Source organism: Pezoporus flaviventris, unplaced genomic scaffold, assembly GCF_033815535.1.
Source record: "Pezoporus flaviventris isolate CSIRO_AGI_PZ_B2104156 unplaced genomic scaffold, CSIRO_AGI_Pfla_v1 ptg000018l, whole genome shotgun sequence".
Classification (NCBI taxonomy): domain Eukaryota; kingdom Metazoa; phylum Chordata; class Aves; order Psittaciformes; family Psittacidae; genus Pezoporus; species Pezoporus flaviventris.
Genome location: NW_026892566.1, coordinates 4,346,426 through 4,363,063, shown reverse-complemented (window position 1 = coordinate 4,363,063; position 16,638 = coordinate 4,346,426). Strand labels below are relative to the sequence as shown.

The 16,638-nt window shown below is 40.5% G+C and overlaps 1 protein-coding gene across 1 annotated transcript in view; it reads right to left on the bottom strand.

Moving 5' to 3' along the window:
• LOC133270147 (PALM2-AKAP2 fusion protein-like) overlaps nt 1–16,638 on the bottom strand; it is a 266,818-nt gene that overhangs the window by 147,964 nt on the left and 102,216 nt on the right. The window contains 3 exon segments of the mRNA XM_061455090.1: nt 291–392; nt 8,160–8,181; nt 8,870–8,984. Of these exon segments, the coding sequence (XP_061311074.1) occupies nt 291–392; nt 8,160–8,181; nt 8,870–8,984 (239 nt within the window).

Here is a 16,638-nt window from a genome sequence, read left to right as displayed (position 1 = left end):
CCATATATTTGTATCTGCTGAAGAGATGGAAAGAACTGAATGTTTCTATGTAAAAACCTGGACGCATTTCCTATCCCACTTCTGTGTAGTTCATTGTTTTGAAAGTAGTACATTGTTTTGAAAGTACTCATTACTGCTCAAAAAGCCTTGATTTATTTACAAAATACAAATCAAGTGGCATTTCCTGGCATTTAAATGATATCAGGACACCAAACCCATTAAGGTAATATAACAAATAAAGTTCATGGCTACTGGACTGGTATTATAATACTTTGTTCCTTGAGACTTACCAGCTACTCTGCTTGCTGCGTCCCACCCAGGAACTGGCTCTGCTGTTCGTGAATAGAGGGTTGGGAGTTCAGGGATCTGGGAGTAAATGTAATTTACTGCATCTGGTGTCAGAGAACAGGAAACAGTTAGATTCGTGCTTTGAGCCCCAGTGGCTTACTGCTTAGACAGCAGTGTTGTCAGCCCTGACAATAGTCACTGGAGCTTTGTACTAGATAATTGGATCAAAGCAAACAAAGTGCAGAGTCACTGTCGTGTGATTGGTGTTCAATAGACTAGCTGAGGCAGGAGGGAATGGGTCCAGATGACTCAAACCTTATGTCAATTGAACACATAAAATTATTTGCCAGGAGGTTCTGGATTTATGAAGTCCATGACCTTTAAAATGGGAGCAAGAGTGGAGGAAGTTAAGGAGCAAACCTAACGTCATACCCAGAATATGTGACATTTCAAATACACACAAAAGCCTAAAAATGGTAGTGTTGACTGAATTGGGTAAAAGTCCACTTTGCACTGGCTTTTTGTTTTTAAAGCTGAAATCTTGTTAATAATGAAATTAGTTACATATAGATACTGATAGGCTGCCTGTTATGACCTTCAGTAGGTATTAAGTGCCTGCCAGTGCTGCAGTGCCATTATTCATTCATAAAACATGGACTAGTAGAAAGCTATCTTAAAGGACTGACTTGTTTTACACTTGAGCTTATGATTGTTTTGAATAAGCTAAATATGTTCTTTAGAAGTGGGATTAAATAAATATACAAATATTTACCAGGAGATGTTTTGTGGCTGGGTTAAATATAACTATATAGTATATACTGTTATGCTAGGATTCAGTGGCTGAACTGAAAGAAAATCTCAGAGGAGAGATGTGCTAATAACTGACTTAATGTTTAGGCACCAAACCAAAAAGAAAAACAAAAACCCACAGCTTTTCCCATCAACTGGAAGTGTTTTCATTTTTTGTATGGAAAAGGTTTAATTTCTATTCAAACATAAGATCCTATCTGGTGTGAAACAGAGCATCTTTTTTCCTCCAAGGGTATTTTGCTGCTACAATATATAATTTAAGTTGCTGAGCCCTTCGTGCAGCCTAGTCCATGTGTCAAGGTAGGAGGCAGAATCTGCCTTCCTTGGTGCCTCTTGTTGTAAGCAGCTGAGATTAGAAGATCAGTCCAGACCATAAAAGTGAACTGGTAAAAGGAGAGAGAAAATGAAATGTCCTGCTGTAGGCTGCTTGACTGCATCTGGTGAGGGGAGATACTTTCATCACGTTCCCTATAGATAACACCCATATATATCATATTTCAGTGGACAAATGGCAGCCTTGCGCTTTTATATTTTCAATGCATAGTTTCCTCAAAAATTTTTATTTTTAACAGTGGAGCCTAGGAGAAATAATTGTTTAGGACACAGCTGACTGAGGAACAGCCAGCAATAGCTTTTTTCTTTTGCGGAGTGTCTTGTGTCTGATGAGAAACTGGTACAATGCTTGATGTTGTTATTCTGGGAAATATCATCAGCAAATGAGCAGGCCATTATTGAAAACTGAAGCAATTTCTCAGAAGAAAAAAGTAGGGACTGTGTTTCTAGGCCAGAATAAGAAGGCAGTTTGTATTCTGAAAACAGCAGAAATTTATTGATTATTCATCCCATGGAGCATACTGCTGAAACACTGGTTTCCGTACATGCTCATCCAGCAGCTTGAGTGACAAACTTATCTGTCTACATGTGGCTGTAATCAGTGCAGACTTGTGCCTCTTAACTAATCATCCTTACTTCTTTTGAAGCCAATGAGAATAAATAGGCATGGTTAGGGTACAGTTCTCATCCTGAGGCTCTGAGGAGGCAAACCCTCGAAAATGTTTGGTTTTTGCCAGTGCCTGTACAGGGAACTGAGCTGACCAGCCTGGACACCAGAATTGCTGATGTCTAGCAGTACGCAAGATCCATTGTATAGCTTGATGGTGAAACCCTCATTTTAACGATGTACATGTATGTCTGTGGATCTTAGAAAGTTTTTGATTTTTTTTTTTTTTTCCTCCTGTGTTAGGAGACAATACTTTGGTAAGTGTTAGTTGTTGTTAATACTGACTCAGTTTAGAAACTTCTCTTGATGTTATTTAGAGTAAAATATTAAAAAGTCAGCTTCAGGGCTCCTGACAGCCTCTAATTATTGTCCTGAGAAGGAAGCACTATGTTGGGGGAGAGGGGTTTGGGGGGTGAGCATGGGATTCTCATGTACTTTCTTCTTCCGGCATGTGTCAAAAACAGGTTATTTGAGTAGAAGAAGTTGGGGCTTGGTTGATTCTGCCAGTTCTTTTCTTGCCCTCCCTCCCTCTAAGAAAGTGAGCATGCTCATTGCCCTTTTTCTCACTGGCAACAACGTCTGTTTCATTTAGCACCTTTAAAAAGGATATAAGAGATCCATTTTATAAGGAGTGGGTGAGATGCAAATTAGCAATTTGTTCTCATGAGAAGCGAGGCAGAACATAAATTAAAGCATTTGAACTGACTGCATTAAATAACTTCATTTCAACCTTTGATGAGTTATTAATATCTAAGGATGACATAAAACAAGTTCTCTGGCTTTTTGTACTATTTACAACAAACTGTTTTAGGACTATGGCACTCTTCCATATTGTCAGTGAAGTGCTTAGGAAAACATATGGGGTAAAATAATCCTTCAAGGGTGCTTACACAAAACTAAACCTTCAGAACTGCTCAGAATAAATCCCACACAGAGGCGTGTGGCCAAATGTCAGATGAGCTCATTTTCAAAGGGCTGGATTGTCTTTAAAAAGTCTGACTACTACTAAAATCAGTGGTAGGTCTTTTGTAAATACTGGCTCCAAGGGCAGGGCTGTTCCACATGTAAAACCCTAAGGCCCTTCACAGGGGTACAACCGAGATTATGACCCTCTCACCATGTTTCTGAGACTAGAAGGTTTAAGCAAGAAGCTTTGCTAAAAGCTGAATAGCCCGTTTCTGACTTAGTGAATCATGCTTTAAATAACTAACTTGAGGGGTAGAGTTCACAGCTGACCTGTATATCTATAAGCAACAGGGTGGATGAACGCAGCTAACAGAGCAATAAGGAATGCTCCCTAAGCCTTTCCAAAGGCAAGAACCCCAAATTCAGCCACCTAAAGTGCATGTATACCTCCCAGTGATGATGACAAAGCCAACAAAACCTTACTTTGGGTGATCAAAGAAGTCTTGGGCCAACAGAACCTGGTCCTCATGGGTGGCTTCAGTTACCCAGACATTTGTTGGGGAAAAAGAAAAAAAATGGCACACAAGTTGTCCATGAAGTTCCATGAGATCTGCCTCCTGCTACAGATGCTGGATGTGCAAACTAGGAGCAGCACATTGATAGATTTACTGCTCTCAAATTGAGAAGACTTTCTTAACAGCATAAATAGCAATGATAGCCATGGATACAGTGACCACAGCACTGCGGAGCTGAAGATCCTGCTGAGCACACCGAAGACCAGTAGTAGGACAAAGACCCTGAATTTTAGAAGCACCAACTTCAATATGCTCAGAGCCCAGCTGTGAGGGATTCTATGGGAAGCATCTATGGATGGTGAAGGAGCCTGTCAGTGATGGGAGTTATTCAAGAGTATCTGCTGAAACCACAAGAATGGTGCATCCTTTACAAATGGAAAGGAAGAAGGCTGAATGGAAGACCACCTTGGCTTAAGAATGAGTTTTTAGGTCTAACTAAATGGAAAAAAACTAAAAAAAAAGCAGCATACCAACTATAGAAAGAGAGCCAAATAGCCATTGAGGACTACAAGATCCTTGCTAGGGCATGCAGAGATGAAGTCGGGAATGCTAGGTCTCAGCCAAATCTGAAATTGCCCAAAGATGTCAAGTACAAGAAGTAAGAGTTCTTCAGATTTGTGAGCAGTTAGCAGAAGCTCAGGGAAGATACAGGCCCAATGCTAACACAACAAGAAAATAAGTCCTTAACAATGCTGCCAAGGCAGATGTTCTCAATACCTTCTTTGAGCCCCTGTCCTTACTGGCATAGACCCCAAATGATAAGATCAAGTAGCTACAATAACTCATATGTTGACCTGCCATTAATGGGTAAAGAGCTGGTCTGTGGCCTCTTGTAAAGGTCTCTCCAATGGCTGACATTGTTGGAAGGAGACTTTCTATACTCTTTGAAAGTCATGTAGATAAAGATGACTGGAAGAGGGAAAATGTCATACCCATCTACAGGAAGGGAGCAAAAGAGGACCTAGGATAGTAGAGGCACATTGGTCTTACTTCACCTCATACGAAAGTGATGGATGAGTCCTTCTAGAAACTGTTACAAACTAAATGAAGCAGGTGATTGAGAAAAGCCAGCATGGGTTTACTAAGGGCAAATCATGACAGACTAACCTGATTACCTTCTACAACAGAATAACATCTTCTGTTGACATGGGGAAATCAGTGGATGTTGTTTACCTGGACTTCAGCAGAGCTTTTGACACTGTTTCCCACAGCCTTTTCCTGGACAAACAGGCAAGTTACTGATTGGATAAGTGGTCTGTGAGATCGGTAGGAAAGGCTTACAGGCTGAACTCAAAGGGTGATGATCAATGTTTTTTACTCAGGTGGCCAGAGGTGGTGTAACTGTGGCAGCCATCAATACAGACCAAATTAAAGAGTTACTTAAAACACTGCAACTGAAAAACAATCACTGATGAATTTTTACAGGGCACATGGAAAGCACTCTGCAAAGATGTGTACTTGACTCCTCTGAGGGCATGTTTGTCTGATTTTTTGTTGGGTGCACAGCTGATCAAGATCAGAGGAGAGAAAATCAGAAGTCTCTAAGCAATATGCTGGGAACTTAATCTTTTCAGAGCCACATGTTTGCTAAATATACACTAATACACATCAAATTCAAACAGAGTTTTATGCAAACTGCAGAGTTAATGTAATTGTGGCTTTTGTACATTGGCTGAAGTAGCATGTGGTTGCATATAGATGGCCAAAGACTGCAAACGATGAATTTATCCCTGAGGCAAATTCAACAGCCAAGGGAGTTACATCAGATTTTAATGTGTCTTTGGGTTTATATTTACATTGAGCCATAAACATAGACACATGCAGACCAAGAGCTCTCTCCATTTGTTCATGATGTGCATAAAGCATAACACTACCAAATGACTAATTTTGACCTAAGCAGCAACAGATGATGTCATTCCTAGCATCGTCTCAGGTCTTGTTTAACAGGGAGCTTATCAGTGACAAAGGCACCAAGGAGCTGGCAGAAGCACAACTACAGGTGAGAGGGCACCAGCCTTCAGCCTCAGCATTTCAGCTCTGCTTTCTCTGTGTGATGATGTATGAAGGCAAAGTGTGTTTATACCTTGGAAAACATGGGATTTGCATTTATTGTTTCTGGATGACTGCAAGCTCAGAAGTATGCATTGCCAAACAACTGTTTTCTGGGAAGGGTGAGAAGGACACAGAGAGTCACTTGATCAGCCACTGGTGTTCAACACCACTACTTCCCTTTCCTTGTAGCCTTTGCCTGAACCCCTCAGGGATCTGAAGAACTTGTAGTTGTGCTTTCTGCACACTCAAAAACTCCGTCATCACTGTATATATGGCACAAAACCAGGCACAGGTATGCAACGTGGAGATAAATCGTGTTCTATGGCATCATTGTTTAGAATAAGTGGAAGGCTGGACACAAAGCAAATTAACATGAGATTTAGGAACTCAAAGTCTTTCAACAATCTGAAGCAATTGAAGAAATTGTCCAATAGATTGGGGTTGGTTTGTGTCAGTGTTTTACACAGTCTTCCTCTATTACCCAAGGGCTCCTGCCACTTTCCTCTGCAGGATGTGTTACAGATGGCTGCCAGACAGATGGCTGATCTGCTGCAATGAAGCAAGTCCTACATGTTTTTGAAGGAAGGAAAAGTCTATGGTACCAAAGTGCTCGCAGCTAGCTGTGTGTGTGTTTTCTTCCTGCTGTGATCAGCTACCCTCACAGACTGTTGTCAGAGAGCAGAAAACAGAGGACCTGTTCAGCTTTCACCATATGAAGATGTACAGTCACATCATGTCCACAGTGGGAGGGCTAACAGGACAGCTTGCAGCCTTGACCATCCCTAGAGGAATAGAGTACAGAATGGCTTAAAGGTTGACCCAGGACTGCCTCAGCCCACAGGGAGCAGCTGCCGAGAGAAAGAGACAAGAGACATGAGGCAAATGATCTGGAAGAGAAGAGGTACCAGTTAACTTAGGTTATGCCCCATGCTCCCTCTGATTGCACATTTATTCTGGAGACACTCTTCTCTTTGGCTTAATTTTGCAGTTTTCTGTTACACTCCAGAAATCATGTACTGTCCTTGCTTCTGACTCAGCCTGTGAGGGTGAGATCCACGGGAAGTAGGCAAAATCTGGATAACAGTGAGGCTTTGAACCCAATGAAATACTAAATTCCTACAAGAAAATATATTTGAGGAAACTATTGCTTCCTGTTTTCTAGCTGGGGCTTCCTTTGGTTTCTTGTTTTATCACAATGTGCATAAAGAGCAGACCATGTCTTGCACGAGTCATAAAAGCTCCTGCGCAGTTTGGGAGCTAATTCCTCTAGGCACCACTCCTCTTTTGGAAACCTACCAACAACCATGGTGAAACTCTATTTTATAGGTATAAAATATTTGCCATTATGGATCTTCATGTACTTTGTGATAGCCGATTTCAAATGCTCAAGGAGGAAGGAAGAGTAAGTTCTGAACATGGAGCATCTTATCTGAGACTTTGTTTCTTCTTTTGACAATGGGATTTAATGTAAAACTTAGATTATAGTTAGCAGAAGTGAAAATTTCTGAAGTACATCTCTGACTTAAAAAGAAAACCCTTTTCCTGAGAAATATTAATCACTTCAAAAAGACAACTTCAAGTCAGTTTATATACTACATATTAACATTCAGTTGCATCCAGTTCTTTAATGTTAGGATCATGCTACATGCTCTTCAACAATACTTCCAATACAGCTGGGCATGGCTTTCTCAGGAGCTGGAGGAGCTATTCTTGGGCTCAGTAGTTTGAATCTCATCAGTTCAAAGACGTGTATGAGAATGAGCATCTGGATTTAAGTTTTATCTGCCGATGGATCAGCATGATATCCTTCTTTGGTCCTAAAGGTCCTGGAGAGGCACTACAACGGTCTCTCTAGCTTCCTGGAAACCAAACATCTCATTTGCTCACTCAGACACCTAAATTTATAGCTCAATGTTTAGAGTGATCACACATGGTGTAATAGAGTTCATAAACTAGTAATTATTAGGCCCTCATCCACCTATGCAACATTTTCCTTCTGTAAGAATCATCATGCCAAGAATATAATTCTTCAGTGAAGAAATCTGATATAAGCAGTTGTTCCTGTATATTAGGAATAGTTCTTATTGTATTTAACTTCCTATTTAACTCATTAAATTGTATTTAACTTCCTATTTAACTCATTAACTCTGCTTATTAACAGAACATGATTGCATGCAATGGAGAAGATTGACCACAGAGAGGTGAAAGGGAGTCTGCACTGCAGGGCTGTCATGTGGTGAAAGATAACATAGAAGTTTTATTATCTCTGTTTTAAGTCATCTGTGCTGCTTTTTCCCCTTGTATGCACAAAAAAAGAGCTGGAGCTCTGCCAAAGGAATACTATTTCACCGTAATAATAATATTTCTGCTTGCACTATAGCAATACCAAAGAAGAAGGTAATGGCTCTAGCAATAAAACAGGAACATATAATGAAAAGAAGAACCCCCAATCTGTAAAACTTTGCAACAAAGCTATAATAACAATTATTGTTAAATCCGAAGCTATACAATAATAAAAAGGCACTTACCACCATCCTGGTGTGAGAAACTCTGTGAAGGGAAAAAAAGATATTTGATTAAACCTATAATACTTGGGGAATAATTTATATGAAAGTTTGATTTTTAAGCTAGGATTGCTTTTATGGTGCTTTGTAATTTTTAAATAAGTAACGGGGATGTAGCTTCTCAGGTTCAGGCACCGTTGGGGGCTGAGGGAGAGGGACGTAGCATAACTAAAAGGAGAACACTGCTATTTGTTGCAGGCTGTAATGGTTGGAAGTGGCAAATGCCACTATCTGTGTGCTACTGGGATCAGGGAAGTTTGATATGCCTTTTTAGGGTCTTGCTGACATCTTTCGGTGTGGCCAAAAACTCACACTCTTTCCCTGCAGACAAGCTAGGGAGATAGTCTCTAAAATTCATTAAAAGCCACTTCAAAAAAATCGGAGTGGAAAGGAAAATCCAAATAACCCAACCAAAATACATCTCATGCCTCCTAGTCTTTCCTATGAGGTATCTGTGTTTTCTTTCTTTCCTAGTCTTCTATATATCTTCTTCTTCTGTATATCTTCTATATATCTTTCCTAGTCTTGTTCCTCCTGGCCTGAGCTATATGCTCTACACCTGCTCTCATTCTTCCCATAAGTGCATGAATTATGCCTGCTGCTTTCAAACAGTGCTAGGAGTCTACCTTGGTTTCAATCTGTGCCCAAGTGTCGTTTTATTTTTTTTTTTATACCTTTTGCAAGTTGTCAAAGGATTTCTCAGTCTCCTTTAGTTTCTCCAAAATGATTTGTTCTTTGGCAGATATTTGGGATTCCTCACTTTCTAATTTCTGTATTTCTTGTTCCAGCCTGTGGAAGACAGACAGACATGCACATACACACGAAGATAAAACATGTAAGAATTATTTCAATGAGCCATAGTTTCCTGGGCATTAAATAGCATTTCAAATATCATCAGGGACAACTTTCACTCTTGTTATTCACAACTGCATTCCTAATGCATGCAGGGCATATGCTTATTTGTATATTATTTGTAAAACAGACAAACTGTTTTAAACAAAACCAGCAGTTCTCTTATTATTCACTTCTGAAAAAGCATGTACAGATTAACTAAAAGTATGCCTTAACATTGCTTCATCCCAGTTTCCATAACATCCCTCAGATATGCCCTTTGATTTTATAAATCACGATATGGGATATAACCATAATTATGTGGTAATAATTAGAGGAATAGGTGTCTTCTAATGCTTCTGTATTCCAGACTATAAAACTGGAAACAGTTGGCAGTCAACCTGTTGTGTTAGGTGTTTCTCTTGAACCAGTATGTTGCCAGCTCCTCACAAGCATTCTTTGGGTTATCCACCCCTGCTTTCTACGTTACTGCATGATACAGGGAACCCCAGAGGTTTCAGGTAACAAAATACACAGGCTGCTTAGTAAATAAACATATTTTCCTATGCAGTAAGCATTCAGCATTTCCATTTCTCTAGTTGAGACCTAATGGCACTTGCTCCTTAAGATGTGTTGATTGTGATTTGAGATACACTTTAATCAGGGTTAGATTCTCCATTACTTTAACTCAAACCTCCTTTTACTGACCTGACTTATGCAGGTGCAGGAATATTCCCTCTTTCTCAATTTTATGTATACCATCATCTTTATTTTCTCACTTTTGGAAAAAAACAACCCAAAATAAAAAAAATCCGACTGTAATATGAGCTAGGATGAACTCTTTTGAACAAGGATAGTTACTTGAAACTTCCTTTGTCTACAGAAAGAGTTATAGCTGGTCACAGCTTGTTGGACCGTATTTCTTCAAATGTAACAGATTAGCATCACCCAGTACTTTCCTTACCTATGGCTCTTGCTACTGCCTTTCTGCTACCACTTTTCAAGTGAAGGATCTTGAGGATCAGGATCAGTCTTAAGTGACATGTTTTTGCTCTTTCCCAGCCCTACTCAGCACAGGACTTCATTAATACTTGTTCTATCACAATGCAAAGGGCAAGGAGAAGGTGACAGTGAGCAGGTAGGGAGTAGGGAGGCAGGGATTGCTCCTTTCAGAGAGTTGACAGCTTGAGTTACTTGTGAAATTCATGTATCTAAATATAGATTCAGGAGTCTAACTTAAGGAACCCACCTGGGAAGTTTTTCCCTGCTTTCTAATAGTGCACGGGTGAAAGATGTGTGGCACTTGCTGATAAATGTTTTCATTAGAGGGAGGCAAAAGTGTCACAGCCTCAAGTTGTTGCAGATGGAAAAAGGCATACTTGCTCTCCTGAAGTATGTGAATACTTAACAGTAGCAAATCCTTGGTGGCTGTAGAACTGCCATTTTCCTCTCTTAAAGGCAACCCCCTCATTTCCAAGTTAAAACAGCTTAATCGCTGTGATTTTTGAATCACACAGTTGGAAAGTACCGCTCCAAGCCATGATTTTTTTTTTGATGTTTTCTCAGAACTAATAGAAAAACTTGAAAAATGCAGACTATTTTGGAACAATATATCTTGTTCTGCATAAATGGAACAATTAATACAGGATGAATTTCTCCTCTCGTGTTGTGATTCAGGGAGAAAGTTTACAAAGAATACTGTCTCTTCTTGACTTTTCTTCCCAGGATTTTTTTTCTTTTTTTTTTTTTTTAATACCTACTGAAGTGAAAAATCACTTGACACTGCAGCCAGCCATTGCCATGCTCCTGCTTCATGAATTTAGAAGTCAACAGGAAGGTGGCTTTTTTTCCTTCCCTATGCTTAGGAACAATTAGTAGATACACATGCATTTATGTCTTGTCGACAAGGATATTTGAAGTATTCTACTATGCATTATGGTGCAATTACATTGTGGAGCTGGGTGAGTTGGGGTTTACTGATATGTTTTTTTTCTTCCCAAGTGAATCACTAAGCAGCATTTTCAGCATACATATTCTGTAGCCTGGTACATTTTGCTCTCAGTGTGATCATAGAAAGGCTGGAAAATGGGAATTCGTAGAACTTAGTGACAGCAAAATACAGGGGAAAAAGGAAGTCCCTTTTTTTTTGGAATGAATTGAACATTAGTTATTTTTGTTGGTTCAAAAACTGAGTATAGGTGGGGTGAGGCAACTAATTTGATGTTGAGTAAGGTAATAAGCAAGTAGACTCCTTGTAATTGGGGGTAATCAAAAGTGCACAACTTTTTGTGCACCAGCTCAAAACCATAGGTTTGCCATGAACTTTTGGGTCTTCCACAGAAAGTCTTCTTCTAATGCACGCACATATACACCTGCGCATTCACACCTTGCAATTGATCTGATTTATACTTTCTCACTTTCTGGCTACTTGCTCTGTTGCTTTAACTTGTTAATGTCTCTTTTGTACTCCCTTCCTGATTCACTTCCTTCGTTTCTGTTTCCTTTGTGCCATCCTACCCTCACCATCAAAACAAGCTGGGCAGATGGAACATTAGATGACACTATTTCAACAAGATATCTTGGTAGTCTTTTGTCCCCTCCCCCCCAGCCCAACCCAAATCCCTTCTTCAGTGCCTTTTAGAAGCAGTATTAACAGCAACTTACTACTGAGGAAAGGGATGGAGACAGAGTTGCCAGGATTTAAAGACATGGGTGAAGTTGGTAGGAATAAGGATTTCCTACGTGATGCTGCAACAACGCATACATACTCATCCCATAGGTGTAAATTTCCCTTTTTTCCACTGTAATCAGTGCAGACAGACTGAGAGTCTCCTAGGCCTTGTATAGAATGGGTCTGAATTCCTAATCATGGCAGGAAAAATACTATCATTCAGACAGAATACACCTGTTACATAGCACAGGGGTTATACACCGATCATTAATATCAGCAGAAAGTTGCTTCATACCTTTTAGGTCATTTTATGTCATTTTTATCTGTACTCTTTAGGCTTAAATGCTGAGATAATTCTGCTGAGGCACTAAGGAAACAGAAATACTCAAGGGCACAGTTTCCATTTGAGCTATTGTACACATTCCTCAGTAAAACACCTGGCACCACAGACCTCACTGGAAAATCGAGTCCTAGAGTCTTCACCACTTCCTTTGAACTGCCTTTTTACATAAGGGCCAGTAGTATATTAATTAAAATCATAATGCAAACTGAAGGTTGTTTTGCATGCTTTATTTTTTTAGTGAGCTTCATATTATCAGAACTGCTAAATGATAAGATGTGCATGTTTTGGTTTTTTTTTTTTAACAAGATACAACAGAGGCATGCAAATTTGGCTTGAATAAAAGAAGTTCATTAATATCACATCTGTTTTGAGTGCCATACTACATGATGATTTAAACAGTAATAAATTCATTAAGAGTGCACATGTACAGGTATATACATATACAAAGTGCCTACATTCTTCCTGCGTAAACCTGTTAAATATTGAATAATGTCTTTTTCTTCCAGCACAGTTTAAAAACGATGTGCCTTAATTGTCATTTGACACCTGGCAAGGAAACATTATAATTCACTGGTTTCTGCTTTCTTAGCAGATTTCAGGCTGGTTTGAAAGACAGCCACAACAACAGAGCCAGTTAAATAAACAACTACAATGTCTGGAGTGCTGTTGGGAAAAAAATAAGAATGAAAACAAGAGATCCAGATGAGGCAGAAGTGGTGTAAAGCAGACCACTAGTATTGCTGCTTATTAGCCCGAGCTGTTATCTGATCACTGGGATTTGCTAAATTGTTTATATAAGGAGAAAAAGTGGGTCAGGGAGTCTGGAGCTGCTTTGGCACAGGCATGTTTTTTTTCAGTGGATGTATACAGAACTGTATTTCCCCAAATGTCACAGGAACAAAGAAGGGAGATTTCACCATTCTGAAAGCCAAGCCCGCCTTGCTGCTAGTCTATCTGTCCTGCAGCTTTCTTTAATGGACGGCTGCCATAAGCAACTGATTTTTAGGGCATAAGATTTTTAGGGGAGCTGAGAAGAGCTGCCCATATAAGCCAGGTAACCCTCATGTTCATGCTAATAGTTCTCTCCTCCTATGAGGCAGAAGAAAGCATGAACAGCAGAAGGGATGCTGTCTTTTGGACAGCATTTTGCTGTTGGTAGGGGCACCCTGATCCCTTGGTTATTGAGATTACAGGCTTGTAGGATAATTCAGGATGGCAGTGATCTTTGGAGGTCTCTAGCCCAACCTACTGCTCAAAACAGGCTCAGCCATGAGATTAGGCCAGGATGCTCATGGCTTCTTCCAGCTGGGGTTTGGAATTCTGCAATGATGGGCAAAGGGGAAAGGTGGGGGAAGTTACGGAATACTTAAGGCTACTCACAAGATTTCTCTTTTACAGTCTGTAGCTATGAGACATCAGGTCCCACAAAACTCAGACCAGAACAGTTCAATAATACAGGGGAAGGATATGCACCAGCTTGCTAAAGGAAGCTTGGTCTGTGTATTTGTTGGGATTTTGACATAACCAGGTTGCCACATGAGTGTAGGCAAAACGGGCAGAGTAGTTTCTGAGAGGACTGGGGGCAGAAGCAGTAAATGAACCCTTCTGCAGAGATGCTGGGAACAAGAACCAAAGGAGCTGTCGGACAGCACAGAAGGCTTCAGTTTAGGTGATGAAAAGTGGAGATAAGAAGGGAAATCTAAGAGGTGAAGAGGCATAAGGACAGGTTTGATAATTTGGTATGTGTACGTGTGCAGTTATGCTGAGCATTCAGTACCCAAGAAGCATTACATTTGGATGTAGGGCTCTGTTTTGTGCTCCGGACTGAACTTGATGAATGAACTTTCTCTAGGTGAAGGATTTCCTCTGTTTCTACGCTAAGACATTGAAACCTGCAGACCTGGGCTGTCACTTTCCTCCTTACTGAAAGGCAGAGGTTATTCTGGCACGAAGTGCCTTTATCTTGACCCTGGGAGGCACCCCAGGCAGGATCATGCAGGGCACTCACACAGCAGGTACAGAGGTACACAGCTTTGCAAAACGAGCATACAAATCCCAAGTAAATATAAGTATGCCTGGAGAAAACAGCCTCCTCTATCAAGATAATTAACTCTGACAGACATGATTTCTAGAGATACCTACGTTTGGCTCGTAAATGTTTTGTTTTTCAGGGTAGGATGGTTTCAACATTATAAACAGAGAGAACAGCTGCAAGTTTATGAACCAGTTCCTTTAGCTTGTACTAGCTCTGCATGGTGGGTTGCACCTGAGAAATACTCATGTCATTTCTGCAGTGAAGACAGAAATGTAAGAGAAGTTTAGCATACACACTGACATGTCAGTGGGAAAAGAACATTCATCAGCACTAATAGGGAAAATATACAAGTATTCAGAACTCAAGAGAAAAACAGGAAAGACCTAATCAGAGTAAACACTTGAAGGGAAAAGGTGACGGATGCATAGATAAGGTGGGGGACAGCTCAGCTGTAAACTGATTATTTTGCTGTTACTTGACAGACAGCTTAAATCAACCTGATATAAAAGGCACAAAGAAGACGTGGGCCTGAATATCAGTAATTGGTGCCAGGTCTCAGAGCTAAACATCCTGAGGTGTTACAGATAGTATTAAATTGGTAGATTCACAAGCACAAAACTACAACATTTCCCTCTGATGCTTACTAAACAGGTATTTGAACCCCAAGTTTGGGGATGATTTGGCTTGCCCTGATGAAGCTTTTGACCACACAGCAAAACCAGAAACTGAGACTTAACTTGCAGGGTCCACTCTCCTGTAAGCACAGAGCAATGTGCCTTTTCCTGCGGCACAAAAGAGCATTGGCAAAAATGCTCTACCCCATGGGCCTCTCATTCCCATTTCTTGGTCACTATAAAGGTTTTTGGGGCAGCAGGGCACTTGTTAGTTCACTGAGGTTCAGAATAACCTTGGGAAATGAACTTACATGGGAAAATGGTAAGGTTTCCCCAGCCAGATGTGTAAGTCAAGTCTTGCATTTAGGATCTTTAAACTAGCATAACTAGCACAACAAAGATATGGGTAACTTTACCCTAAACTCCAGCCCAGCACCTCAGCCTTTTACATGCTTTCTAAACTTGTATCAGCTGCCAAGCACCAGCAACAAGGCTGTAAACCAACATGTCTAAGAAACTGGACCTGAACCCCACATACCACAACCGTGAACTTCATCTGCTGTAGGGAAGGCATTGGCTTAGTTTGCTTAGCAAACACTGGCAGTTGTGCCAAAGCCAGGTAGACCATTTGTGGATGTCTGTTTATCGACACACAGCCAGTGCTGGTGGCAAGAAACTTGCCTGTCTGCTGCAGGATCTGAAGCAGGATTCCAGAGCTAAGTAATTCAGTGCCTTAGCTTAGTCTTTCTGAAGAGCTCATCCTTTTGAATGGCTTACCCTCAAAGAGGAAAGCTGGCAGTGCGCATCTTGTGATTTCCAAAGGCTGTTGTTTACAGAGTGCAGCTGATAATCAAGAGCAGCAAACTTAATTAGCATCTTTGAAAAGGCAAAACCTCTGTGACTTGAAAGACCGGGAATACGTAACACAAATCAATGCTTGGAAATGAGATTCAGGCACAATGCTGAATGTGTTGCTCTGGTAATCTAGATGAATATTCCGGATACACAGGAAGGGAAACCATCCCTTTCACCAAGCAAAAGTTACTTCCCAGGACCAGCTGATGAACTTGGGAAGAGAGGAAAAAAATCCATAATCACCTTTGTTGTTTGAAGGAAATGTGCATAGAAAGAGTTATTTTGCATCTGCCTGGTTTAGGACCAAGTTAATCCCTGCTAGGTTAGTCAAAACCCTTCTAGATTAGAAAAATCACAGGATTTCCTGAGCTAAACATTATGAGATATAAAACCCAATAATCATTACCCTGAGTTGTTGGTAAAATACTGCCTGCTATAGGTGTGGAAGGCTTAGTGTCAATGTAACACAAATGCTTTTGCCTGGAATTGCAAAAATTATGTGATTGAATCCATTTCCTTCCCAAAGTAATACTGTGTATTAATTTTCGTCGGTGATGTTTGCCTGATGCAGCGTTAAATATCCCAAGCATCGGGATCATCAGCACTCTCAGGTGTGACTCTTCCTCCAGTTGGAACTACTTTTTCATAACCTGCTTTTTCTCTATTTAAGAAGGATGTTACCTCATTCTTAACATATCATTTCAACATATAACTTCTTGCCCCCACTGTATTTATAGCCCACACTTGTTGTGGACTTTTACAAGTGTGAGCCTTCCAATGCTAAGTTCTTCCAGTCTTCTTCAAATGGAGGATATCTCCAGCCTAGGTGAGATTGCAACCTTAAAAACTTACCTCGGGAAAGGATGGATCACTGACTGGAAATCAATGAATCGCTATACCTTGGATGCTTGCCCTTACAGTGGAGGAGCATGTGGCTTGACACTCCTTTGGAAAATGGAGGGGGGAAAAAAGGAAAAAAAAAAAAGCCCTGGTCTGAGCCCAGTCCCCTGGCCATTGACCAAAGAGGTGAAAGAGCAAAGAGTCCTCTTTTCTTCCTGTCTGCTCATACCAGCATATTTGGATCTGAAATCTCT